At 50.4% G+C, this 26,462-nt stretch overlaps 3 protein-coding genes across 4 annotated transcripts in view; 2 read left to right on the forward strand and 1 right to left on the reverse strand.

The window, feature by feature from the left end:
- Positions 1 to 375: 375 nt before the first annotated feature.
- Positions 376 to 13,493, forward strand: PHYHD1 (phytanoyl-CoA dioxygenase domain containing 1). 2 transcript variants are annotated; one of them, XM_032419079.1, is made up of 12 exons: positions 376 to 407; positions 665 to 724; positions 3,975 to 4,133; positions 7,863 to 7,944; positions 8,084 to 8,131; positions 9,795 to 9,850; positions 9,935 to 9,997; positions 10,631 to 10,652; positions 11,662 to 11,790; positions 11,895 to 12,011; positions 12,820 to 12,946; positions 13,063 to 13,493. In XM_032419079.1, the coding sequence occupies exons 2-12, from the start codon at positions 692 to 694 to the stop codon at positions 13,106 to 13,108; spliced, it is 882 nt and encodes a 293-aa protein (XP_032274970.1). In that variant the 5' UTR covers positions 376 to 407; positions 665 to 691; the 3' UTR covers positions 13,109 to 13,493. The 2 variants fall into 2 exon arrangements, with proteins under 2 accessions (XP_032274970.1, XP_032274971.1); XM_032419080.1 differs by lacking the exons at positions 376 to 407; positions 11,895 to 12,011 and having other exon boundaries at positions 575 to 724; positions 13,063 to 13,476.
- A 278-nt stretch (positions 13,494 to 13,771) lies between these two features.
- On the reverse strand, positions 13,772 to 17,940 carry DOLK (dolichol kinase). Its single transcript, XM_032418933.1, has one exon. The coding sequence runs from the start codon at positions 17,632 to 17,634 to the stop codon at positions 16,018 to 16,020; it is 1,617 nt and encodes a 538-aa protein (XP_032274824.1). The 5' UTR covers positions 17,635 to 17,940; the 3' UTR covers positions 13,772 to 16,017.
- Positions 17,941 to 18,031: 91 nt separating this feature from the next.
- NUP188 (nucleoporin 188) overlaps positions 18,032 to 26,462 on the forward strand; it is a 47,177-nt gene continuing 38,746 nt past the window's right edge. The window contains exons 1-2 of the mRNA XM_032418553.1: positions 18,032 to 18,078; positions 25,779 to 25,833. Coding sequence (XP_032274444.1) covers positions 18,047 to 18,078; positions 25,779 to 25,833 — 87 coding nt within the window. The 5' untranslated portion in view covers positions 18,032 to 18,046. The remainder of the gene's footprint in view (positions 18,079 to 25,778; positions 25,834 to 26,462) is intronic.

Consider the following 26,462-nt stretch of genomic DNA (forward strand, 5'->3'; position numbering starts at 1 on the left):
TCCACCTTTGGAACACAAAGCCACTTGGCCCAGTCTGACCCGTCTGATGTGTATCCCCCCACCCCCACCCCACATTGATGCTGGTGGCCTGGGGACTTTCTAATCCACGCGTGAAGTCCAGAGAGGGGCTGACATTTGTGCTTGCTTCAGCTGTACATATACTAAAAAACAGAGAGGGTCTGACATTCATCAGAGGTCACAGTGAGTCAGGGTGCCTGGACTAGGACTCCGGGATCCTCCTGCCTACCCAGCTTCTTTCAACTGACACTCCTGGAATACAATTTCTAGGCACCTGGTTAGCAGCCAGAAGGGGGTGGTTTCTGCAAAGCAACTGGGAGGGAGTCATTAAAAACCATGAAGGAGATTGGAAAGGGCTAATCCTGGATTAACTGGGGGATGGACCCAGGGTATTGAGCTGGGTCAGAGGCAAGGGCTCCATCCAGGCACAGAAGTGATGGGGGGGGGGTGGTAATTCAGGCTGGTGTGTGTGCTTGGGGGAGGGGGGGCTGGGGGCTGGGATTGGGTTTCGTCAGGGTAGGCAAGGGTTAAGTCCTCCTGGGCCTCCCAGGCTCCAGCTACTCTGCACCCCCACCGTACTAGGAACTGCCAAACTTGAACTTGAACTTCATACTCTAATTTGTATTTTCTCCTCTCTGGCCTCCAGCAGCGCAGCACCCAGAGTCTCATCCTCATGGCCTGCCCGAGCCCCTCCCAGCTCCAGAAGGTAGGGTCATGTGGGGTGGGGGTCCGAGAGGGTCAGGTAAGAGTTGGGGGTGCCTCCGCGCCTCTAGTAGACCCTGGGAAACTCAACCTGACCCCCTGCCATTTTTCAGAAGAGGAAACTGAAACCCAGAGTGGTCAGTGTCCAACCGCGACCCCTAACTTCTGCACACACAGCCGGGGGCCGTCAGGGCCACAGGTCCGGGGTGAGGTGGGAATGTGTGAGGGAAACCAGAATAAAGAGTAAAGATCAGGGGCGCCTGGGTGGCTCAGTCGGTTGAGCGTCTGCCTTTGGCTCCGCTCATGATTTCCGGGTCCTGGAATTGAGCCCCGCATCGGGCTCCCTGCTCAGCAGGGAGTCCGCTTCTCCCTCTGCCTCTGCCTGCCCGCCCTGCTCCGGATCCGGCGCACTCGCGCTCTCTCGCAAATAAATAAATAAAATCTAAAACAAAAACAAAAAGTAAAGATGGGCCAGTCCAGGCCCAGGAGTGGGCCCTGAGAGCAAAGAGGGCAAGAGGGGGGGAACGCGGGCGGGGGTGGGATGGGGTGGGTGGGGGGAGGAGCCAGGGCCCGGGATGGGGCGGGGTCAACGAGGGGCGGATCGCCCCGCCCCCGCCCCGAGCCCGGCGAGGGCGGCGGGGTCCCACCAGCGGTCAAACACGAAAGGCTAACGCTTGGGAATTAAGAGTGACGCAGACTTAAAAAACGTGACCCTTGTTTGTTCCTGATGACAAGAAGAAAATGCTGGGGCACCTGGGTGGCTCAGATGGTTAAGCGTCTGCCTTCGGCTCAGGTCATGATCTCGGGGTCCTGGGATCCAGCCCCACATCGGGCTCCTGGCTCAGCGGGGAGCCTGCTGCTCCCTCTCCCTCTACCTCTCTCCCTGCTCATGCTTTCTCTCTCTCTCTCTCTCTGTATCTCTGTGTCTCAAATGAATAAATAATAAATAAATCTTTAAAAAAAAAGAAAATACAGAAAAATCTCAAAGAAGAAAATGAAAAACTACCCATAATTTGCCACCCTGAGACTTAGTATTTTGGTAGACAGCCCTAGAATCTTTAAAAGTCGATCACCATAGCTACTTCTTATGAGTGTTTGCCCACCGTTTTATAAAGGAGGAAGTACTGTTTCTCCGACTTGATGGTCTGAGGGCCAAAGAGGGAAGGGGGCTGCCCAAGATCTTGCACTGGCTAAAATATTAATCTGTGTTCAGCTTTTTTTTTTTTTTCCCATCTCACAGTGTATCAGGCACATATGTCCATGTCAGGAAATATTTTTCTACCACATGATTTTTATCAGCTGTGTTGTGCTCCAGATAGATCAAACATACTTTGTTGAATGACTCTCCTTGTGCTGAGCATTTAGGTTGTTTCTGATTTACTGCTCTCGTTCAACCAGCCTCAGTGAATATCCCCATTAGTACATCTTTGCTCCCTTATTTGCTGAGCCCCCAAGTTTTTACCTCAAGAAGTTCTTGCCTCAGCGTGTCTGCTGGGTCACGGGTACACACAGTTTGCTGTGGGTGACCTAGTTCCCAAGGAGGAAATGTTCAGCTTGATACTGATGTGAGGATTAAGTTTTTTTTTTAAAGAGATATTTTATTTATTTATTAGAGAGAGCGAGAATGAGCATAAGCAGGGAGAGGGGCAGAGGGGAGAGGGAGAAGCGGACTCCCCGCTGAGCAGGGAGCCCAACGTGGGGCTCCATCCCAGGAGCCCTCGATCATGACTTGAGCCACCCAGGTGCCCCGAGGATTAAGTATCTGTCACACAGAGCTGTCCAGAGACCAAAGGGACCACGGTGGGTGAGCATGAATGTCCCAACTTCCCACGTGTGGAAGCCAGAACTGGGCATCCATGGGGGAGTGAGGGAGGGAGTGGGAGGGGTCAGTAATTGGGAATCAGATACTTCACAGTGGGTTCAAGAGGTGACTTCCAATGCTAAGATTTTATAATGGTCTGCAAGCAAACATGTAGATGTTCTCTCTCTCCTCATGCCTCTCAATAGCCACAGAATAAGAGGTCTGGAGGCAAATCAGAATAAGCTCACTGTTTTAACCTGTCCGGCTGTGCACTGCATTCAGGACAAAGCCCACCTCCTTGCCTGGCCTGCCCCCCCCCACCCTCCTGCCTCCCTTCTGCCCCCACCCTCACTTTGCTCCATCTGGCCCCAATTCCTTGTGTCCCTCCCGTGCTTAGGGACTTCACACATCCTGCTCCCTTGGTCTAGAATTTTCATCCTTGTCTCCAACTCTCATTATCCTGCTGGTCCCCTTTATTTTTTTAAAAGATTTAATTTAGGGGCACCTGGGTGGCTCAGTCGTTAAGCGTCTGCCTTCAGCTCAAGTCATGATCCCAGGGTCCTGGGATCGAGCCCTGCATCGGGTTCCCTGCTCTGCGGGAGGCCTCTTTCTCCCTCTCCCACTCCCCCTGCTTGTGTTCTGTGTCTTGCTCTGTCAAATAAATAAATAAAATCTTAAAAAAAAAGATTTTATTTATTTATTCGCGCGCGCGCGCGTGAGAGAGAGCACGACCAGGGGGAGGGGCAGAGGGAGAGGGACAAGCAGACTCCCCGCTGAGCAGGGAACCTGATATGGCACTGGATCCCAGGACCTGGAGATCATGACCTGAGCCAAAGGCAGCCACTTAACCAACTGAGCCACCCAGACACCCCTGCTGGTCCCCTTTAAATGCCCCTTTAAATGCCAAATGTCAGAGCTGCTGCCCTGAGACTCCTCTGTCCCCCCATCTGGTTTACATTAGACACCTCTGCCTTTAGCTCTTGAATCTGCCCTCCCCCTCCTTGCATGCAGTGGTTTGTGACAGCACATCTCTCTGCACGCTGGTTTGTTTGATGTCAGCCTCCGTTGCTAGACTGTAAGCTCCAGGACGGCAGGCTTCCTCATTACTGTAGCTCCAGCCCCTAAAACCATGCTGGTACACAGTAGATGCTCAATGAGTTGTAGTTGAATAAATGAATGAGGTTGTATTCCCATGTGACCCAAGCCCACTGGAGGGGAAGAATGGGGGGGCACCTCCCCTTCCTCCTCCCTTCATTCAAGCAACCAATATTGGCTGCTCCTCACTGGGTTCCAGACACCGTGGCTGGGGTGGGGGTGCGTGTGGGGGAGACAGAGCAATGAACAGGACACTTGGTCCTGCCCTCACACAGCTTTGGGTTTCAGGGAGGGGTCAGGTCAGTCCTCATAAAGAGCGTGTGAAAGGGGGAAGCCTGAGTTTTCTTCTTGCCTTCAGTTTCAGGAGGATGGATTCCTGGTGCTGGAAGGATTTTTATCTGCAGATGAATGTGCCGCCATGCAACAGAGGATTGGCGAGCTAGTGGCTGCCATGGATGTCCCTGCCCACTGCCGCATAGAATTTTCCACCCGGGAAGATGAGCAGCTGGGAACCAAAGTAAGTGCCTGGGGCAGGTGAGAATGGGATCTGGTCTTTGATGGGGGGGCTCAGTCCCCAGCCAGAGCAGCAGCCTGGAAGGGAGGGCCCCGAGGCCCATGGGCTCGTTCTGGTAACAAATCAGGCCCTGAGCCCTCCCTGTGCCAGGCTAAGTGCCTTATCTGCGTATTTCCTTCGCTCCTCACTATGGATTTTTTTTTTTTTAAGATTTTATTTATTTATTTGACAGAGAGAGAGAGAGAGCGAGCGAGAGCAGGAACACAAGCAGGGGGAGTGGGAGAGGGAGAAGCAGGCTTCCCGCTGAGCAGGGAGCCCGATGCGGGGCTCGATCCCAGGACCCTGGGATCATGACCTGAGCTGAAGGCAGACGCTTAAGGACTGAGCCACCCAGGCATCCCCTCACTATGGATTTATAAGGTTGGTGTTATTACCCCCATTTGACAGCTGGGGAAAATGAGGCCTGGCTCACTTGCCCCACACCCTCTGGTTAGTAATTGGTAGAATGGGGATTTGAACCCAGATCGGCTGTTCACGGCTCTGCTGTACTTCCTTAGTGGTTCTCCTGCCCCAAGGGCCTCTTTTGTGGCCAGCAATCCAGAATGAGCCAAGTGATTCTGATGGACCCCGCCCTGTGTCAGCCTTAACTGCCAGTGAGACTAGAAACACAGCTTCTCCACCCCCACCCCTCATGACTTAATAGGACTCAATACAGTTTGACATGGGGTAAGTTGAGACTCGGGGTTCTCCCACACAGTTCACTTAACCCTTCAGGAGCCTGTCTGTGGGGGGGCGCCTGGGTGGCTCAGTCGATGAAGCGTCTGCCTTCAGCTCAGGTCATGGTCCCAGGCATTGGGCTCTCTGCTCAGTGGGGAGTCTGCTTCTTCCTCTCCCTCTGTGAGCTCTCTCGCTTTTGCTCTCTCTTAAATAAATAAATACAATCAGAAAGAAAGAAGAAAGAAAGAAAAAGGAAGGAAGAAAGGAAGGAAAGAAAGAAAGAAAGAAAGAAAAGAAAAGAAAAGAAAAGAAAAGAAAAGAAAAAAGAAAAGAAAGAAAGAGAAAAGAAAAGAAAAGAAAAGAAAAAGAAAAGAAAAACGGAAAAAGGAGCCTGTTTGTGGCGTGGCCCCTGAGCCAAAGCTGCGGTCCCTGCCTGCTAATACAGCTCCTTCATGCTGAGGAGCTCCTGCCATCTGGTGGTCATAAAGGGAATTACAACGGCCAGAAGACGGAACCAGGAGAGCGCGGCTGGGGCACTTCAGTAGGACTAAGGGTTACAGAATAATTTCCTCCAAATAGTGGGTTTCATTTGCCCTCACTCCCGCCTTCTAGGTGGGGACAGCAGAGAAGGGGGTCCGGTGCCTAGATACAGGTCACTCAAGGCCCCAAAGAGTGAGGGGGGCCAATCTTGTGCCCTCCAAGCTGCCTTCTGAGAATGTTCCAGAGACCAGTGAAGGGTTGGGTGGAGAATGGGAGAATAAAGTGTCTGTATCTTGGTTTATAATGCTTGCAAAGAGCTCAGCACAGTGCCTGGTACTCGGTAAACCCTCAATATTCACCACTAATATTAAGACTTTGAAATGGGCATTAAAAGGAAAAAGATCAGGGGCGCCTGGGTGGCTCAGTTAAGCCTAACCCTCGAGGTCCTGATCTCAGGGTCCTGGGATTGGGCCCTGTGTCAGGCTCCCTGCTCAGGGGGGAGTCTGCTTCTCCCTCTCTCTCTGCTCCTCCCCCCACCCATGTGCGCACATGCATGAGCGTGTGCTCTCTCTCTTTCAAATAATTAAATAAAATCTTTAAAAAAAAAAAAAAAGGAAAAAGATCAGTGGGTGTCCCATCCACTTCCAGCTTACTTTGAGTTATTTTCCGAGTCTGTAAGTTGTATAGAACTGATAATAACAGGGGAGCCTGGCTGGCTCAGTCAGTAGAGCATGTGACACTCAATGTTGGGGTCGTGAGTTCGAGCCCCATGTTGGGTGTAGAGATCACTTAAAAATTAAAAAAAATTAAAAAAAACCCTGATAATAATGTCCACAGAAGTGGGTATGAAGTGGGTCCAGCAGAATGCAATTATCGTCTGTAGATCAATCCGTGTCCCATCCATCTGCAAATTCATTTCAGCATTCTTGGAATTCTTTGAACATTTTACTGATTCCCTTGTGAATTAAGGAGTCAAGTAGAATCTTTGACATGTTTAGTTTCATTATCTTTAATTATTATTATTATTTTCTAAGTAGGCTCCACGCCCAGCATGGAGCCCAACGTGGGGCCTGAACTCACAACCCTGAGATCAAGACCTGAGCTGAGATCAAAAGTCGGACACTTAACGACTGAGCCATCCAGGCGCCCCTAGCTTCATTATCTTTAATATTATTATTATCAGTTATGCTTTCCTGATTTGTTTCCCTCACCCTGATCCTGATACAGAACAGCTATGAACATTGGAAAACAAACGTATAGTTTTCAGTGGGAAGCGTGGTGAAAGGGCCCGGCAGGTCACCACAGAGCCCGAGGCACACGTGAGAGCAGGTGTGCACGCGTGAGGGAGCCAGGGGGCAGGGCCACCTGGAGAACTTGGGGGGTCAGCACACTCAGCTCCACTCGTGTGACCACACAGGAAGGTAGGGAGATCTACGTGATGGTAGCCAAGGGCAGCTAAAACCACAGGGAAAACATTGGGCATCTTCCTGAAGCGTCATTTTCATATGACGCTAAGAAATGTAAACCATGGGGGCGCCTGGGTGGTGCAGTCAGTTAAGCCTTTGACTCTTGGTTTTGGCTCAGGTTGTGATCTCAGGGTTGTGAAATCGAGCCTCACGTCGGGCTCTGTGCCCAGCAGGGTGTCTGCTTGAGATTCTCTCTCCCTCTCCCTCTGCCTTTCCTCCCCCAGCGTGCGCCTCTCTCTCTCTAAAATAAATAAATCTTTTAAAAAAAGAAACGTAAAACATGATATTAAAATTAACAAGGAAAGGTTATTGAGAAAACAGAAAAAGATGAGTAATAGGTTATATTCATCAAGCATTTAGCCGTGCCCTGGCTGTTTTCTGTTTAGCAACAACAGTAATGATGATGATAAAAGCAGATATTCATGCGGCACTTTCCACATTCCAAGGACTGTTCTGGTGCTTTATGTATATACCAATTCAAAATCTCTACAATGTCCTATGAGATACCTTTAATCACATCTCTACTTAATGAGGCAACTAAGCCCAGAGAGGTTCAGTACTGTGGTTGTGGTCACACAGCAACCCCCTGGCAGAGCTGGGATTTGAACCCGAGTATTCTAGCTCTATGGGCTGTGCTCTCAACTACTGTAAGATTCAGCCTCTGCCCAAAGCCTCCACCAATCCAGAGGAGGTCCGTTCTATTATTATTTCCCTTTACAGATGAGGAAACAGGCGTCGAGCAGTAAAACAAGTGACCAAGGCTACCTGGGAACCACGCCTGTTTGATTACGGTGCCTAGGTTCAGAATCACACCGTACCGAGCATAAGAATCATGTGACTTATTAAGAGGTTTCCAAGAAATTTTATGCTTGTGGCTTCCTATTGCACTTCCAGGCACTTGGGGTTCCTGTTCACTGAGGTCTGTGCCTCAGTGGATGAGTTTGAGAAGGGCCAGGGGGGTCTGTAGCCCTGCAGGGTTGGGAAGCATGAGCATCCCCTTCCCTCTTGGCCGGGCCCAGCTCTGACCCTGTGATGCTCTCTCAGTCCCTCTGACATCCCCTCTCCACAGGGCCAGGGCGACAAAGACTATTTCTTGAGCAGTGGCGACAAGATTCGATTCTTCTTCGAGAAAGGCGTTTTCGACAAGAAAGGTTCGGAGCTGGGGCCCCCGGGGTGTGGGAAGGGCTGGACTGGGGTGTCTCCCCCCACAGCTGGGGGCCCCCCAAGGCCAGTTGCCCAGCGGAAGGTGGACTCCAGCTCATTTGCCTTTACCTGTTCCTTGTGCTGCAGGAAATTTCCTGGTCCCTCCGGAGAAGTCCGTCAATAAAATTGGCCATGGTAAGCAGGCGCCTGGGGGAAAGGAAACAGGGAAACTGAGGCCTGAAGAGCCTTGGGGCCTAACCCAAGGACCACCGTAAGTTAGTGGCCCAGCAAAAGGCATTTCTGGCTTCAGTTCCCCTTCTGGGCCTGCTCCTCCAGCCTGATGATGCTAATCCTAGACATTGCCACCACAGCGCTGGGAAGAGGGGCCACCTGAGCCGCCCATGCAGATGGACGTGTGCAGACCCTCTGCTGTCCGACCTGGTGATGATCCAGCCTCAGGCATGGGGGGGCCTCCTGGTTCCCACTGCTTCCTGGAGCCTCCTTCAGGAGCACTTAACATGTTAGCATCGCCCATATTCTGAGACCCCAACATGAAGCTAGGGTGCCCTATATATATATATATATATATATTACGTATATATATTACGTATAAATTATAACGTAATTATACGTTATAATTTATTTTGCAGACCGCTTATTTTTTTTTTAAGATTTTATTTATTTATTTAAAGAGAGAAAGAGAGAGTGTGTGAGCAGGGGGAGGGGGAGAGGGAGAGAGAGAATCTCAAGCGGAATCCCCACTGATTGCAGAGTCCGATGCAGGGGCTCGATCCCATGACCCTGAGATCATGACCTGAGTCAAAATCAAGAGTCGGACGGACGCTCAACTGACTGAGCCACCCAGGCGCCCCCACTCATTTTTAAACTTGAAGTTATATCATGGTAGCTTTGTGAAAAGAATTGTGGTAAAATACATATAATATAAAATTTGCCATCATAACCATTTTGAAATACACAATTCAGTGGCAATAAGTATATCCAACCCTCACTTTTTTAAAAAAAGATTTTATTTATTTATTTGAGAGACAGAGCACGAGTGGGGAGGGGAAGGGGCAGAGAGAGAGAGGAAGAACCAGACTCCCCACTGGGCAGGGAGCCCGACGCGGGACTTGATCCCAGGACCCCGGGATCATGACGTGAATCCAAGGCAGACGCTTAACCGACTGAGCCACCCAGGTGCCCACCATCCCTCACTTTTTTTTTTTAAAGATTTTTTATTTATTTATTTGAGAGAGAGAGAATGAGAGGAGAGGGGGGAGGGTCAGAGGGAGAAGCAGACTCCCTGCCGAGCAGGGAGCCTGATGCGGGACTCGATCCAGGGACTCCAGGATCATGACCTGAGCTGAAGGCAGTCGCCCAACCAACTGAGCCACCCAGGCGCCCACCATCCCTCACTTTTTGTAATGACAACAATAATAATAATGAGATGATCAGGTATTCGGTGCCAGGCCCTGGCCTGAGGCCGCACATGTGTTAGCCCTTCGAGTCTTGGGGCAGCCTGAGAGGCAGGGCTGGTGTCTGGTTCCGCGGTACAGAGGAGAAACAGGCTTAGAGGAGAGAAATGGTCACCTGAATCAGCACAGAGCAAGTGGCAGGACCGAGATTACTACCAAGTTCGGGGCCCCTTGGAGTCAGGTCTGGAGTGAGGTTTCCAGATGGCTGCAAGGTCAAGAATAAGGTTGTGGGCCCATCTCTTGGTTATAAACCAGCAGAAAGCTCAATGCATACAAATAGGTGAGAAGCCATAGCAAGGCCCAGGTCTGGGCACCCAGGGCCAGGCACGGAGGGACGCGTGAGGGCGGGGGGGCTGGCTTGTCAGCCTGCCTCTGTCCTGCAGCTCTGCATGCCTATGACCCTGTCTTCAGGAGTGTCACATACTCCCCCAAGGTGCAGGTGAGCAGGGGTGTGGGTGAGGGTCGGGGGGGGCCCAGATGTGAGTGAGGGCAGGCTGGAAGTTTGACCTCTGTCCCCTTTCAGGCTTTGGCCAAAAGTCTGGGCTTCCAGATGCCCGTGGTCGTGCAGAGCATGTACATCTTCAAGGTGAGCTCCCCTGTCCTCCCCAGGCCTCAGTTTACCCTCTGTAATATGGACAGAGTCCTCATACCAAGCCCCTCCTTACGATGGGGCCAAAAGCTGCTTCCCTGAGGAATTACTAAGTTTCAAGGAGAACATGCAAAATCCGTCTCCTCTGGGTAAGGCGCCTGGCATTTAGTTGGTGCTCAGTTAAAATTTTGTGGCAGGACCCCCAGGACTCCCTTCTTCCTTCTTTTGCCATTGAAATGCTCTGCTCTCAGCTTCAAGGCCCAGCTCAGTGCCACCTCCTCCAAGAAGCCTTCCAGTTTTCCCCTGGGAAGAGAGGGACCCATCTCTGATTGTGGGGCTGAGAGGCTTAGCCTCAGGCCTGGGCCCAAGTCATTCTTGCTGCCCCTCACTTCTGCCTTTGCTCTCGGTAGGCATGCGTGTGCCCAGACTCAGAGCACCCTAGGCAGGGCGCTTTCTCTCTTTGCAGCCCTCCTGGGCCTGGCACATGGTGGGTACTCCATAGCTGGGTGCCAGCGTGGAATCCTCAGAGGATAACCTGTGGCCGGGTTAGAGCACCCCACAAGACTCAGAGCGGCCCCTGCTCCAACCCACTTTCCTCTGGCCTCACCTGGCCCTTCTTCTCTCTTGCAGCAACCTCACTTTGGTGGCGAAGGTGAGCTGAGAACAGGCTGTGGGGGCCAGCAAAGGCCACGGTGGGAGATCTGGGGCATTGGTGGTTGTCAGGTCTGTGGAGGGAGGGATGGCGCTTGCTGAGGTGTCCATGGGCAAGAGGGAGAAGCTAACTTTTGTTCCCCTCTGGATGCACAGATACCCTTTATAGCCTCCCTCGTGGGCGATTATCTACTTCTGCTTAAATACCTCCTGTGACAGGGGGCTCATCCCCTCACAGCCAGTCCTTTCTTCCTTGCATGAGCCCAAGTCGGCCTCCTTGTGACCGCCTGCTCCTCCCCACCATTCAGCCTGAGGACAGTCTCCTGAAGGGATGAGCAGCCCCTTCCCGAGTTCAGCACCCCCACCTCCTTCAGTCGGTCCTCCACCAAATTCTTTGGAGCACCCACCATTAGGACACCTTCCTCTGGACACTGTCTGGATTGTTCAAGTCCCTCTTCAAGTTTGGGGCTTGGAAAACACACAGTTCCCCGGGAAGGAAGGAAGTGAGACTAGCATCCGCAGTCTGAAGTCCTTTGTTCAGTGGTCCTCCGTCCTGGCTGGGCCCCAGCATCGGGTGGAGGGGGTTAAGATATGGATGGGGGCCAGTCACACGCCCTCTCCTTTTGTACTCAACTCCCCAGTCTTACGCCGTCCGGTGGACCCTCTGGTGGCTGTTTGGTAAAGGATGGTGGCTTTAGTTGCCTGGCTAGAATCAAACCACATCAGCCACTTTTTAGCACGTATAGCATTGAGCCCGGTACTAAGCACTTTTCACACACTGTCGTGGGGTCCTCCAGCAACCCTATGAGGTAGGTGACTGCCGAGGCCACTTCATGGTTTAGGAAATGGAAGTTTTGAGAGGTGAAATCTCGTGCCCTGAGTCTCCAGGCCAGGAAGTGGTGGGTTTCCAACTGACCCGGGAAGGCTCTGAGAGCACCAGGGAGTGGGGAACAGGCCAAGGTGAGGTGGGCCAGGTTCCTCACGCCCGGGGTTGGGGTGGCCTGTTGCAGTCACCCCTCACCAGGACTCCACCTTCCTGCACACGGAGCCCCTGGGCCGGCTTCTGGGCATATGGATAGCGCTGGAGGATGCCACTCTGGAGAATGGCTGCCTCTGGTTCATCCCAGGCTCCCATACTGGTAAGGACACCTGTCTCACCCTGCCCACTCGTATCCCCCCCCCCCCCCCCCCAGCAGAGAGGCCCGGATAAAAGAGAGGCTAAAGGCTCCACCTTGGCCTGCAGGTGGGGTGTCCAGAAGGCTGGTCCGGACCCCTGCTGGCTCGAAGCCTGACGTCAGCTTCCTTGGGTCAGAGCCTGTCCGGGATGCCAGCCTCTTTGTGCCCACCCCAGTGCGGAGAGGTAGGTGGGATGCAGAGGGCAGGGAGGCAGGCTCCGAGGCCGTGCCTGAGGGTCTGTGCTTGCTCCGACCACCCAGCTCCCCTGAGGGCCGTGAAGTCACAGAATGGGAGGTGGGACTGGACGGGCACTGGGAAGTCTGAGGGCCGCACCATTAACTGGAAGGCCTCCTGGATCAGGCTAGAATCCAGACTCTGCTGTCTCTTTGGGCAAATGACTGAACCTCTCTGAGCCTCAGTCTTTCCAAACGTAAAGTGGGGAGGTCAATGAGATAGAGGATGCATACAAGATGGGGCACACAGCAGATGCTGAATGAATGCTGGCCATTCCTTTTAGAACAGGGCAACCTGATGTCTAGCCTGGCTTTTTTTTTTTTTTTTTTAAGATTTTATTTATTTGAGAGAGAGAGAGAGAGCATGAGCAGGGGAGGGAGGCAGAGACAGAGGGAGAGGGAGAAGGAACGTGGGGCTCAATCCCAGGACCCTGGGATCATGACCCGAGCTGAAGATAGACGCTTAACCACTGAGCCACCGAGGCGCCACCCGGCCCAGCTTTTGATAGCGAGGTCCCAGCTGCTTGGCACAGTACAGACACTTCGGCCTGGTTCTGCAAACACCACAGAAGGGGATGCCCTTGCCAAGGCTTGCCAAGGGCACAGGTCACAGCAGAGGGGACTTGGTCCCAGGGGAACCTCCGGCCAATAGCATAGCCTCTGACCCTGGGGGATGAACAGGCCACGGAACCACTCAAGGGAGGAGGGGCTTTGTCCCTCCCTGCCAAGTGTTCTCCTGATCCGGTGCATTCCTGCCAGGGGACCTCGTCCTAATCCATGGAGAAGTGGTACACAAGAGTGAGCAGAACCTCTCCAACCGCTCACGCCATGCCTACACTTTCCATCTCATGGAGAGCTTGGGCACCGTCTGGAGCCCAGAGAACTGGTAGGTGGCAGGGTGTGTGTGTGTGTGCGCACGTGCGCCCTGGACAAGCTCCTGAAGAGGTCCTGGAGGCAGGGAGCAGTGACACTCGTGCCTCAAAGTCATCTCTCTCTCTGCAGGCTCCAGCCAACAGCTGAGCTGCCCTTTCCCCCACTGTACACCTGAACGCCCTCTCTGGGCCGGGCCTGGCCCCTCTGGGTGAAGCCGTGGGCCGCGCACACCAGCGCCTTGCCCGGCTGCCCAGCTGCAAAGGGGAAGTCGAATCTCTTCCCCCTGCACTTTCTCCCTGCCGGGGTCTGTGCCCTTCAGCCCTGCAGACAGGCAGGCGGGAGGTGGCAGGTGGGCAGCAGGAGCCCCGTATGGATGGCCTTCTGGAGACCTCTACCTCTCTGCCTCTCCCCTGCCCCACCTCAACCTCCCCCTGAAGGCAGCCTCTCACCATGAAAGCATTCTGGCCGCTTCTCTGCTGGCTTCCCACTGTTCTCTCAGATGCAATTCGGATTATTATGGTGCAAGACATGCAATAAAAGCGACTTCTGAATGCAGCTTCTCGACCCTTCTTTCCCAAACTGCCTTGCTTTCAAGATGGTGTCCCAGCCCTGCCAGGTGAGGTCTGCACGATTTTAATAACACCGTGGGTGTTTGCTGTGCTAAGAGTTTTTTTTTTTTTTAAAGATTTATTTATTTATTTATTTATTTGACAGAGAGAGAGACAGTTAGAGAGGGAACACAAGCAGGGGGAGTGGGAGAGGGAGAAGCAGGCTTCCCACAGAGCAGGGAGCCCGATGTGGGGCTCGATCCCAGGACCCCGGGATCATGACCTGAGCCGAAGGCAGACGCTTAACGCCTGAGCCACCCAGGTGCCCCGTGTGCCAAGAGTTTTAAGTGTTTGGTCTCACTGTGTCCTCACACCTCCCAGCAAGGTGCTCTTACCATCTGGGTTTACAGACGGGAGAAGCTGACACGTGGTGTGGGAAGTTTCAGTGACCTGCTCCAGTCGCAGGGCTGTTCAGTTTAGTGACTCAGCCTGTGCTTTTAACCTTTGTGCTCCCCAGTACTTCTTGCTCGGGGAGGGGAGAAGACCAGGGCTGGGAATACAGTCCCAGATTCTGGTCCTGGCTTTGTGACCGACTTGTCTTCTGGTCTCAGGCTGGGCCCAGTTTGTCACCTGTACAACAAGGGGCCGGAGGAGGCCTCCGTGGTCCCTCTCTGTGGGCGTGCTTGGAGGGCACCCAGACCTTCTGCAAGGGCTATGTGGTAGACAGTCGAGATCTGCACAGCTAGGATTTGGCCCAAAGTTTGCAAACTGGGGCTACAGATGTGTTTTGTCTGGGCCTCAGTGTTTTCTGAAAAAAAAAGTTTTAAAACTGGGAGGTTTCACATAACGATGCACGTTTCTAAGCTTCCTTGAATGAGCAGGTCAGCAAGTGTGGGCCTATGGCCAAGCGCAGTGATGCCTGGCTGGAACACCCTCCTTGGAGGCACCTCTGCTTCTCACTTCCCACTTCCCCTGTCCTCCACCGCAGTACCTGCCTGGCCTCAGCAGCCATAAGAATTTGTGACCTTAATTTTCAGTCCTCACTCTGTTTGTGGATAAGCCGAGGCCTGGAGGACAGAGCCCTTCCCCAAAGTCCACCCAGGGAGTCGGTGAGGCAAAGCACTTCCTTGGCATTTTGCTGCCTCTTTTAGCAAGTAGAAAGCTGCTGGAGGGAAGGGAAGGGTTTGTTAAGTCTTCTTTGAACCCCAAAGGAATACTTTCCTCTGAGGGACAGGGCTTGGTAGAGATCCCTAGCCTAAAGAGGTTGCTAGAGCTCTGCTCCTGGCTTCTGGCCTCGGTGGGCCAAAGTTTTCATGTCTTCCAGCTAGGCCTCTCCCTGCTGGGTTGGGTGAGAAGGGGAGAACCTTGTCCAGCCTCAGGCAACTCCCTATTCTATCTTCCCACTGATGGGAAAGGTTCCACTCAGCAAACGTCCACTGGGTTCCCGCTACAGTGCAGAGCTCTACTGGCGCTGGGGGGTACGGTGGGGAATGGGGCAGCCCTGGACTCTGCCCTCGCAGAGAGCAAGGATACAGCACAGGCCCCACAGCAGAACCATTCTGAACTCTCAGTGAGCCCCACCAGCCCCTGGTCTCTAATTTCTTACAAGAGGAGAAACACAGGTTTGGACATGACTGGAGTGTGAGAGGGTCTCAGGAGGGACCCCCTGCTAAGGACCCTGTGCCATCCAGCTTGACCTTCATCAGCACTGCTCAGCCGGGCAGCAGAGGCCTTGAGGGAGGAGTGCAGTTGGCTGAAACAGGAAATCAGCCCAGGCCTGATACTCTTCGTCCAGCCCTTCCATGCATGCAACAGACGATTTCACCTCTCCCCTTCAGGCCAAAGGGGAGAAAGCACATGTGCTTGGCTCTTTTCCTCTTGGGTTCTCCTCCAAATGTAGCCAGGGGAGTAAGGTCATGCTGGTCTCCAAGCACAACCCATAAAACCTCTTGGCTTGCCTGGCTTTTTGCTGACACGAGGGCTGGCCTTGGCTAATAATGGCACTTACCCTTACTATTTGTTCATTATGCACGGGCTGTGGGCTGGACCCTTCACACACCTCACCTCCCTGGATCCTCACCTGTGAGGTGCAGGCTCTTACTATTCCCATCTTGCAGACAGGAGAACTGAAGCCCAGAGTGGTTAAGCAACTTGCACAGTTAAATAGTGCTGCCAAGGACTCTGACCAGGTTAGTTTGACTCCAGAACCTGAGGTGGTGACCATTACACTCTACTGCCTCCAGGGTCCAATCGGGATCCACCCCCGGGGATCACAAGATGAAGCGGGGGGTGGGCGGGTGTCCTAAACCACACTCAAGTTCTTTGTGTTGCTGTGTTCTCTTTAAGCCTTTTTTTTCTTTTTAAATATCAGCAAAACTAAAACCAGGAGTGCTTTGATTTTTATTTTGAATCTGAATCAACTGAAAAATCAAATCTGCTTCTCACCCCTTGGCTCTTCATGCCCAAGTGGCTGGCGGCTGTGGGGACCATTCATCCTCCCCATGTCCCTCTTTCCTCCAACACTGCTGCGCAGCAGCTAGGCCATCAGCAATATCAGGAGGTAGAGAGGCAACAGGAGATTGTCTATCTGCGTAGTGTATGCTTCTAGGAGGGACACGATGCTGATAGAGCCCAAAATCCAAGCATAACTGTAGTTTAGGTCCACTCCACTGTCAAAGATTAAGATCAGAGCTACAGAAATGATCTGGGCAAATATAGAGGTCATGGTCCCCTCAAAAGTCTTTTTGGTTCCAGGCCAGTGGATTTCCCCCATGGTGCTGCCAAAGATGGAGGCCACAGTGTCGCCCACACCCACAGCCAGGACCCCCGCATAGGGGACTAGGGCCCTTGCTCCTCCCAAGCTGCCCTTCTGTGTGCAGGGTCTGGGGACCAGCCAGATGGGAAGAGACATGCCCAGGAGCAGGTAGATGTGTGTCAGGATGAGTGGTCCACTGTCTCGTTCATCTAGGAAAAGGGACAGGAGGCTCCTCAGAGTGTGGCCGAGGGGCTTGATGCGGAAATAGCGCACGTACTCCAGAAAGATGAAGACTGCCAGACATATGGTGGCAGCTACATAGAGTAGTGTCCGGTCAAAGATGATACCCGGGATGTAGGTAGCCACCACAATGAAGTGGAAATACTTCCGGGCAATGGTGGGGGCCTGGTGCTTCTTGGATTCAGAAGATGACCGCTTGGCATTCTGGTACAGCACCACCAGGCAGGCTAAGGTGGCCAGCAGAGACCAGTAGACTAGGAGGTAGATGCGGGTCTCTGTCTGGAAGAGGAACTGAAGAAGCCAGAGCAGGGGGTTCTTGCGGATGAGCCGGTGCAGCCAGGGCAGGACCACACCAAGGCCCAGCACACAGGTCATGAGGTGGAAGAAGATGGAGGAAGCCCAGGTACCTGAGTCCATGAAGACAAAGAGGGTGCTGAAGAAGATGCCCATAAGCACCATCCCGACCACCACCACAAGCAGGAAGAAATCCACTGGGTCTCCCTGGCTTTCCACCACAGTCAGAGAGCGCTTGATGAGCTGGTTAAGCATGAAGCTGATGCCACCCAATACAAGCAGTGCCTCTCCAGGGGTAAAGCAGCGGGGCAGCAGGTACAGCAGGATCATGTTGAGGTAGACGAAGATCAGCAGGACCTCCAGGACCTCGATCACCTCGCCCACACTCAGTGAGTGCTTCATGATATAAATGATGACACCTCCAGCCAAGCCTGAGATGACACAAGTGTTGGTGGGCACTGGGCGGGTGATGCCCAGCGCCAATACTGAAGAGAAGAGAGCCACTGCCATGCCAGTGGCTGCCACCACAATTCCAAAGCGCTCGAAGTATGGGTTCCCCACTGCCTGGCAGCGCTCCTTCATGACCAGTCCGAGCAAAGGCATGACCACGGATGCGGGCAGCAGGCCACTGTTTGCGGACATGCGGAACTGGAAGACAGCGCTTCCCTGCTGTAGCAGCCGGTCCCACTTGTATTGGACGTAGAAGGCCTGCACTGCGAGAGCCACGGCGCACCACGAGTATCGGTCCCACACGGCTGCGTGGATGCTTAGCACCACGGCGAACACTACTGCTGCCTCCGCCAGCACCGACCCGCTCAGCGGAGCCCCGTTCCCCGAGGCCGGGGGAGCGTGCTCTCGGGTCATGTCTCTAGACCTGGGGCTCCGGGGAAACCGGGGTGACTAGCTACGCCTTGGCCTCTGGGTCCCTCAAGCCCCGCCAAGACGACAGCGGCAGTTTCACACAGCCAGCACCTTCTCTTTCCGTTCTCCAGCTGCGGAGGGAAGCTCCACTGTAGGCAAACCACTTTCTGAGGCTTGGGAACGGGCGCCCAGCTATCCTCCACCGCCTCGCACCTAGGACGGACACGGTGCCACTCGGCCGCTCGCTTCACTGCCCCGGCTGCTCTCGCCGCGGGTTCCTCACCTCTCCGGGCGTCTCCATCTTGGCCCCGCCCGCCGTCACGTGATGAAAAAGCACCATCCACAGCCCGTCCGGAGGCGAACGGTCACGTGGGTGCGGCGTCTGGGGGCGGGGCTGGGGCGCGCGCGCGCGAAGATGGCGGCGGCCGCCGGCGGGCCGTGTGTGAGGTGCGGAGCGGGCCGAGTCGGCGGGGGTGGCTGTGAGGCGCGGGGTCGAAGTGGAGCGGAAGCCGGGCAGGACTTGCGGGCGAGATGTGGCGGCGGTAGCGGGGCGAAGCCTAGCTAGGTGGACGGGTGCCGAGACGGGAGGCGGTTACGTCCAAACGGTCCCCGCGCGCGGGGATCTCAGGCGATTTCTCCAAGACGGGGCCGGTGCCTCACCCCTTCCCTCAGCGCCGGCCTCCCACCTCCTCACCTAGTCTTTTTCCCTTCCTCCCTCCCCACGGGCGCGTTCCTCGGCGCCCCCCCCCACCCCCGCGCTTCCTCGTCGGGCGTGACGCTCCCTCGAGGCGCGACGGGGCGCTTCGCGGTCGCCCGGGGGAGCCCCCGCCTCGGTCCCCGCTGCAGCCCGGGTGCCCTGCCCCGCGACGTTCCCAGGTTCCTCCATGTGCTCGTTAGGAGGTCTGTTCCGTGTGTCGCCGAGCCACCTCCCTGCAGTTGCTGCCCTCTTTCTCCGCGCAGCCTTTCATTCATCCAGCTATTCATTTTCTCATGCACTGGTTCCGTCAGCCGACGTGCCCGAATCCTTTAGGAGATCCCAGGCCCCGTACTGGACTTTGGGGACGAGAAGATGAAATGTTAAAAAGAAAGAGACAGTTCTTACTTTATGTAAAGAGCGCTTACTAGCGCCAGACGCTGGCGAAGCGCTTCCTATGCATTAGCTCATTGAATTCTCACAAGTCCGTGAGGCACCTTCTCTTTTACAGATGACTCACAAATCAGCTCAGAACTAGCTAGGTGGTAAAGTGAGGATTCAAACTGAAGTCTGCCCGACTCCGAAGCTTTAACCAGATGACCACATCTCCGTCTTCCACCTTCCTGCTTGAAGTGTCTTCCGTTGTCCCTGCCGTCCTCCGTCCTAAAACTCAACATCCCTGTCACTTACTGTGCCAGCACTGTTCCGCCACGTTTTTGTGTTATGCACTGCTGTATCCTCAGCACCCAGAGGAGCATATAATAGGCGCTCAGTAAATATTTATTACAAACATTGCCCATCTTCTCTGTTATCACTTACTTCACCTCTGGGCTCTAGTGAGATTTTCTTCTTTGGAATTTCCACTGGACTGCTTCTGAACTTTGCCGGGACGAGTGTACTTTTTCCTCCTTAGCTGTTTCCTCTGGCAGCATTGTGGTCAGGGTGCCTTCCTTTTCTTATGTTTATTTCATAGTCATTGTGGCGGTTGGGTAGGTTTAGCTCCTGCAGGGTAAGGCACCCTCTTCAGTGAACAAGAACAAGGGAAGGGAAGGGGCTGGTTTGCTTGAAATATGCTTTGACATCCCTGGGAACCTACCGAACTCACACCTGAAGATGGAAGAAATGACGCTAGGATTTCTAGGCACGGCTTTGCTCAGAGCATGTATTAGAGTGATCTTTCCTTTTGTACTGGAAAGCACGTTTTAACAGGATTATACTGAGCAGCAGCCTTCTGTTTGAAATGCCTGGAGGTCTGGACTAAGAGAAAACTTAAAATTTATTCCTGGTGTCTGCTGGTTTGCAAGTGACCTCAGACAGTCCACTTTACCCTTGGAACCTGTTTCTCCAAATGAGTCCTTTTCACAGTAGTATTGAGGTGGTTCTGAAGCATGTAGGAGAGTCCTTGTTTATGTTGATAGGAGCTGGCACTAGTCAAAAGTAGAATAATACACTTAATTAAATCACTCAGGGTTTTGGGAATGTCCCACAGGGTTTGGCAGTCAGTTTGAATATTGGCATTTTTAGGTATCACTTGTGTTCTTCAGTTAATGTGTTCGTAGAAGTTTGAGTGGTGTATGTGAGCTAAAAAAAAAAAAAAAAACCAAAACCAACAACAGCAGTTCCAAAAGCTTGTTGTTAAGCTTAAATCTCAGTTCACACGAGAGGCTTGTACCTAATCTGTGGAGTCAGGGCATCCATGGACAGTGGCCGCTTTTATTTATTATTTCCCTGTGGATTATAACTGTGTTTCTCAAAAGAACTATTTCAGAGTAGGTTGGCTGTGTCTCAGCTTTCTACCAAAAGGACTCCATCATAGAGGCTCTTCTTCCTAACCTCCTAGTAGCTTTTCCCCAAAGGTTTCCAACCACATGGATCTCTCTAGGGAAGATAGTTTCCAGTTTCCGTTGGGTCCAGCTCTTTTAGGAATGGAGTTGTCTGCTAGAACATTGGGCTGAAAGTCAATAAATTTTTAAAACTTTACCTTTGAGGCAAGGTATTTAGTTTCTGTGCTTTGGTTTCTCCTCCAAATACTTAGTTCAGACTTATTTATTGTGCAAATAAATGAGACATACTGTAGTACATATTTTGTTTCTTGAAAATATATATAGAGGATGTTTCCCTGAGGCTTTGGATTGGGCATCACAGTTCCGGCCATGGTTGTTGTGTCTTGAGAATCACCTGCTAAACCTTCAGGTTCCGATTTGAGGTGAAGTCTTCCATCAGTCCCTGGATCAGTTCCCAGTGATCTCTCTCTTCTCTATTTTCTGTCTAACGTGGTTATATTCCTTTGTAGTGTCTAATGCTTAGGATCATGCTTTTTATTACTTTCTGTTTTCTCGCTGATTATGTAATGTGTGCTTAACATCCTTGGTCATTCCCAACACTAAATGAGTATCAGGAGGGTCTTAGATTTGTTCGTATCCCCTTTATTCCTAGACCAGAAAATGTGTAGGAATCGAAGAACCAGTGACACTTGTTTTCGAAAGGATTTCCTTCCTGATAAATTACCATTCCCCCCGCCCCTTTTTTAAAGATTTTATTTATTTGACAGAGAGAGAGAGAGCATAAGTAGGCAGAGTGGCAGGCAGAGGGAGAGGGAGAAGCAGGCTCTCCACTGAGTAGGGAGCTGGACGTGGGGCTCGGTCCCAGGACCCCAGGATCATGACCTGAGCTGAAGGCAGCCGCTTAACCGACTGAGCCACCCAGGCCGCTCTTTCTCCTTCTTTTTAAAAAATATTTGTTTATTTATTTATTTGGGGGAGAGGAGTTGGGGGTAGTAGGGGAGGGAGGGAGAGAATCTCAAGCACACTCCCTGCTGAGCATGGAGCCTGATGTAGGGCTCGATCCCATGACCCTGAGATCATGACCTGAGCTGAAATCCAGAGTTGGACGCTCAACCGACTGAGCCACCCAGGTGCCCCCTACTGTTTTCTCCTTTATTCTGCCTTCTCTTAGCACTTCTGCACATAATACTGGTTTTCTAATTTTTCTGTACCACTTGGATTGCAGGCATTGCAGGTCTAAAAGGGACTCCTATCGTTCTCCTTTGATACTTCATCAGCATGTATTTTTTGAGCCCCTCTGTGCCAGCCACTGTGTTAGGGGTATGTTTTGCCATTGTAGAACAGAAAGCCTCACCTCCACCTTTGCGTGCATGTAGGATGAATTCTTGAGTGCCTCTTGATGCAGTATAATGTGATGATTGAACTCTGGAGTCATGAAAACCTGGGTTCAAGCCCTGGCTCTATTCTATATTAGCTTTGTGACCTTAGACAAATTATTTAACTACTCTTAAACCTTAGTTTCCTGATGAGGTAATGGGGATAATAAGAGGATCAGCTTCATAAGTGAGTTGTCAGTATTCAGTAAGTCAAAGTGTAAAATGCTTAACACAGTGCCTGCATATTATAAATGCTCAATTAATGTTAATGCTTAACACAGTGTTTGCATATTATAAATTCTTAATTACTGTTAGCTATTTTTATTATCAAAAGTTCATTTGCAATAGAAATTATTGTTTTTGACATCTTATAACAGCAGGAGTATAACAGGACATGGTTTTGTCAATAAAAAAATTAATTTTTTTTGGGCACCTGGGTGGCTCAGATGGTTAAGCGTCTGCCTTCAGCTCAGGTCATGATCCCAGAGTCCTGGGATCGAGTCCCGCATCAGGCTCCCTGCTCCTTGGGAGCCTGCTTCTCCCTCTGCCTCTCTCTCTCTCTCTCTCTCTCTCTGTCATGAATAAATAAATAAAATCTTAAAAAAAAAAAAAATTAATTTTTTTGCCAATAAAAATTTTAATTTCTAAAGAACACTTTTTTTTTTTTTTTTTGAGTAGTAAGTATAAAAGTTACTGCTTTACTATAGGACAGTGATCTCCAATATTGTTTAGGAGCAGAGTCTTTCTCTCCCCCTCTCTCTGCCCAAAAAAGGCTAATATATCAAACATTAAACATAGAGAGGGTCTGTACCGACCAGCTCTTTTACCTGCTCCTCTGAAACAAATTGATACCCTGGAGCAGTGGTGATTTAGGAATTAATTTGTGTGGTCATTTTATTTTATTTTATTTTATTTTTTAAAGATTTTATTTGACAGAGAGAGACACAGCAAGAGAGGGGACACAAGCAGGGGCAGAGGGAGAGGGAGAAGCAGGCTCCCCGCTGAGCAGGGAGCCCGATGCGGGACTCGATCCCAGAACCCTGGGATCATGACCTGAGCTGAAGGCAGACGCTTAATGACTGAACCACCCAGGCGCCCTGTGTAGTCATTTTAAAACGTAGATTTCCAGGGTGCCTGGGTGGCTCAGTGGGTTAAGCGTCTGCCTTCGGCTCGGGTCATGATCTCCAGGGTCCTGGGATGGAGCCCTGCCTTGGGCTCCCCGCCCAGTGGGGAGTCTGCTTCTCCCTCTCCCTCTGCCCTTCCCCCTGTGCTCACGCTCTCTCTCTCAAATAAATAAAAATCTTAAAAAATAAATAAATAAAATGCAGATTTCCCATGCCTAACCTTTGAGAAACAGTAGCTCTAGGTTGTGACCAGGATTCCATGCTGTTACTGTGTTGTTCCTGGCTGGTTTTGCTGTATGTGATCTGAAGATCACATATTTGAGAAACACTCTTTTAGGATATTTATTTAAAAAAAAGAAAGAAGCATGGGGCACCTGACTGGCTGTCGGTAGAGCATGCGACTCTTGGGTCCACGTTGGGTGTAGAGATTACTTAAAAACAAAATCTTTAACAACAACAACAAAAAACCCCCACAAAAACACCAAAATCTATAGATTTTGGTGTCCTCAACACCCACAGCTTGAATTTGACAAAAAAAGGAATTCTGGACCCCGGCAGCAGGTCCTTGAGTGTGGGCTGGGGTCTTCGTGGTTTCTTCTGGGAATCACTGCTACCTAGCTGACAAGAGACCTAAGTTCTGAAAGCAAATGTGGATAAATTAAAGCTAAGTGATGTCCAGGCTTTTTGAAATTGGAAGATGGATGATCAGAGTGATTTGATTTATTTGCTCAGGCATGCAAATGCCTTCAATTAATGATAAATTTCTTTCCATTAATTTTGGTATACTGTTAGCCCCATTATTAGCTATGTGTTATATAGTAGGAATCTAATACATTCTGTGCAAATCATAAGCTATCCTTGGTAAAGTTCAAGTATATGCCATTTAAAATAAAGCCCTTCCTTAATTTTTTGTTAATTCAGACTAATCGAACAAGTAAGATGATAATTATTCTCTTTACAAAAGGAAGTCTTACTTTAAAATTTTACTATAAATTTCTTTAAATGGTGAGCTTGCCTCTGTTTTTAATTACTTAGGGCTTGGTTTACTCAGACCTTTTAATATACATTGTCAATAAAGAGTCCTATTTGTTTGATTAACTAGGTCTAATCTCCTGATTTTTGAATAGTGAATGCAGTTTTGTCATCAGAAAAATGATTAGCGATCCCACAAAGCCATTGTGGGAGCTGGTGTCTGTTGATGCAGCAGGACTCAAGTGTTTTCTTAAAAGCATTAACCTTGAGAAAAGAGATCTATTTTATTTTTATTTTTTTAAAGATTTTACTTATTTATTTGACAGAGACAGGGAGAGAGGGAACACAAGCAGGGGGAGTGGGAGAGGGAGAAGCAGGCTTCCTGCGAGCAGAGAGCCCCACGTGGGGCTCGATCCCAGGACCCTAGGATCATGACCTGAACTGAAGGCAGACGCTTAACCAACTGAGCCACCCAGGCGCCCCTAGAAAAGAGATTTATAATTTTTTTAAAAAGATTTTACTTATTTATTTAATTGACAGAGAGAGAGAGACAGAGAGGGAACACAAGCAGGGGGAGGGTCAGAGGGAGAAGCAGGGTTCCCGCCGAGCAGAGAGCCCGATGCAGGGCTCGATCCCAGGACCCTGAGATCATGACCTGAGCTGAAGGCAGTCGCTTAACCAACTGAGCCACCCAGGCGCCCCAAGAGATTTATAATTTTAAGTGTGTTTAAACCTCTTTTGATGGGAAAATCTTGACTTTTTTTTTTTTTTGGTAAAGATTTTATTTTTAAGTAATCTACACCCAGTGTGGGCCTTGAACTAGCAACCCTGAGATCGAGTTGTACGCTCCACCCACTGAGCCAGCCAGATGCCCCCTGAAAGAAAAGTTTTAAGTAGAGCTAGTGCTTGGTGTTAGTTTTCACGGGAGAAACATTTTTCAGTTTATCCTCATAGTTAGGAGAGCTTGTGTCCTTTTTGTTAAATGTTTAGTATATATTCTTAGATCTTTTCATCTTCTCTGCAGGCAGGCTTTCTAAGCAATTTTAATTTTTTTTTTTTTTTTTTTTTTTTTAAGAGACGGGGAGAGAGAGTGAGTAGGGGGCAGAGGGAGAGGGAGAAAATCTAAAGCTGACTCCATGCTGAGCTTAGAGCCCGACTTAGGGCTCGATCCCACAACCCTGAGATCATGACCTGAGCTAAAATCAAGAGTCAAACGCTTAACTGACTGAGCCACCCAGGTACCTCTTGGGAGAATTTCTTAATGGTTACATTTTGAAATTTAGTTCTAGACTTTAAAAAACCCCATAACATGTTTCCTGAAGTTCCAAAGGCATGGATGAGGGAAGGAACTTGGGTAAGCACATGGTGGAGAGTATATTTGAAGAGCTCACAGGGGACAGGGACTATAATGTGTTTTTATGTGTCTTGCATGACATGGCACCTAGTGGCAATTAATAAATGAACAAATATAGTACCACTCATAATGGCCATTAGACTTTACTTGATTGAGAAAGTGAATCATATCATGCATTTAGAAAATTTCCTGGAGGCACCTGGCTGGCTCAGTCAGTAGAGCGTTTGACTCTTGATCTTACGGTCATGAGGTTGAGCCCCACATTGGGTATAGAGATTACTTAAATAAATAAATAAATCTTAAAAAAAATTCTGGAGATGATGAGGGGGCTTGAAATATACATAGTCCTTTTCTACATTCTCCTTTTTGGTCACTACATTTTAATGAAAAGGAAGGAGATAGAAATACTACACTGAGGCAGCGTCTTAGCATAGAAGATGTAAGGTAATTCATTAATTATTGTATTACATTCTAAAATATACATTTCTTCATATTTTAATACTTCTGATGTTGCAAGGCATTTTATTATTGATGGCTGGTAGAACATAAATAATCATGTATCCTGCAATTAACGGCATCTTAAATGCATTAAAATATGGTGGCCATCCTCATTTTTAACACAGCATCTGCTTGGTTTAGGTTATATGTCAATTTCTTAATTTTTATTTTGAGCATCAAACTTCTAAGAACAATGTAATGGGATTAATGTCCAGAATTTTAACAAATTATTTTGTATATTGAGTTTCCTGGTTTCAGAGAATGGACAAGATACTGCGAGACAGCTCAGTCGAATTTGTATAATCTGAAAGTGCAAAATTACCCCTGCTTTCCGTCATTTTTCAGGAGCAGCAGGGAACTGTGGACAATTCTGCTTGGAAGGTCAGCTCTGAGAGAACTGGTAAGTGGATGGTGTTCCTGAGTGGATTTTATAGTTTTTATGTAGGTTGTGTTACAATAAACCCCCGAAACTGCCTTGTCTTTGAAGGAGGAAGTAAATGCATTTTTTTATTCCTAAAACTTTATAAACATTATGCATTCCCTGCTTTTCTCTGCTGAAACGTGGTGTGTCTTCTAGCTCAGCTGCTGAAGTTTCCAAACCTCTACCTCTCTGTGTTCTTTGGTGATTCCTTATCCGAAAAGATACCAGTGCTGCTCGACTGGCTGCTCAGGGTTGGGGGACAAATACCATTTTGCTGCCTTAGGCTAAAGAAATAAATAAATTATTAAGTAGCTACTTGATAAAATATTATGCAACCACTAGAAAGGATGTTTATCAAGATTTTCATAATAAGGTTAAGGGACGCCTGGGTGGCTCAGTAGGTTCTGCCTTTGGCTCGGATCATGATCCCAGTCCTGGGATCGAGTCCCACATCGGGCTCCTTGCTCGGCGGGGAGCCTGCTTCTCCCTCTGCCTGCTGCTCCCCCTGCTTGTGCTCTCTGTCTCTCTCACAAATAAATAAATAAAATCTTGGGCACCTGAGTGGCTCAGTTGGCTAAGCGGCTGCCTTCAGCTCAGGTCATGATCCC

The sequence above is a fragment of the Phoca vitulina genome, unplaced genomic scaffold (genome assembly GCF_004348235.1).
Source record: "Phoca vitulina isolate PV1807 unplaced genomic scaffold, GSC_HSeal_1.0 scaffold21, whole genome shotgun sequence".
Classification (NCBI taxonomy): Eukaryota; Metazoa; Chordata; class Mammalia; order Carnivora; family Phocidae; genus Phoca; species Phoca vitulina.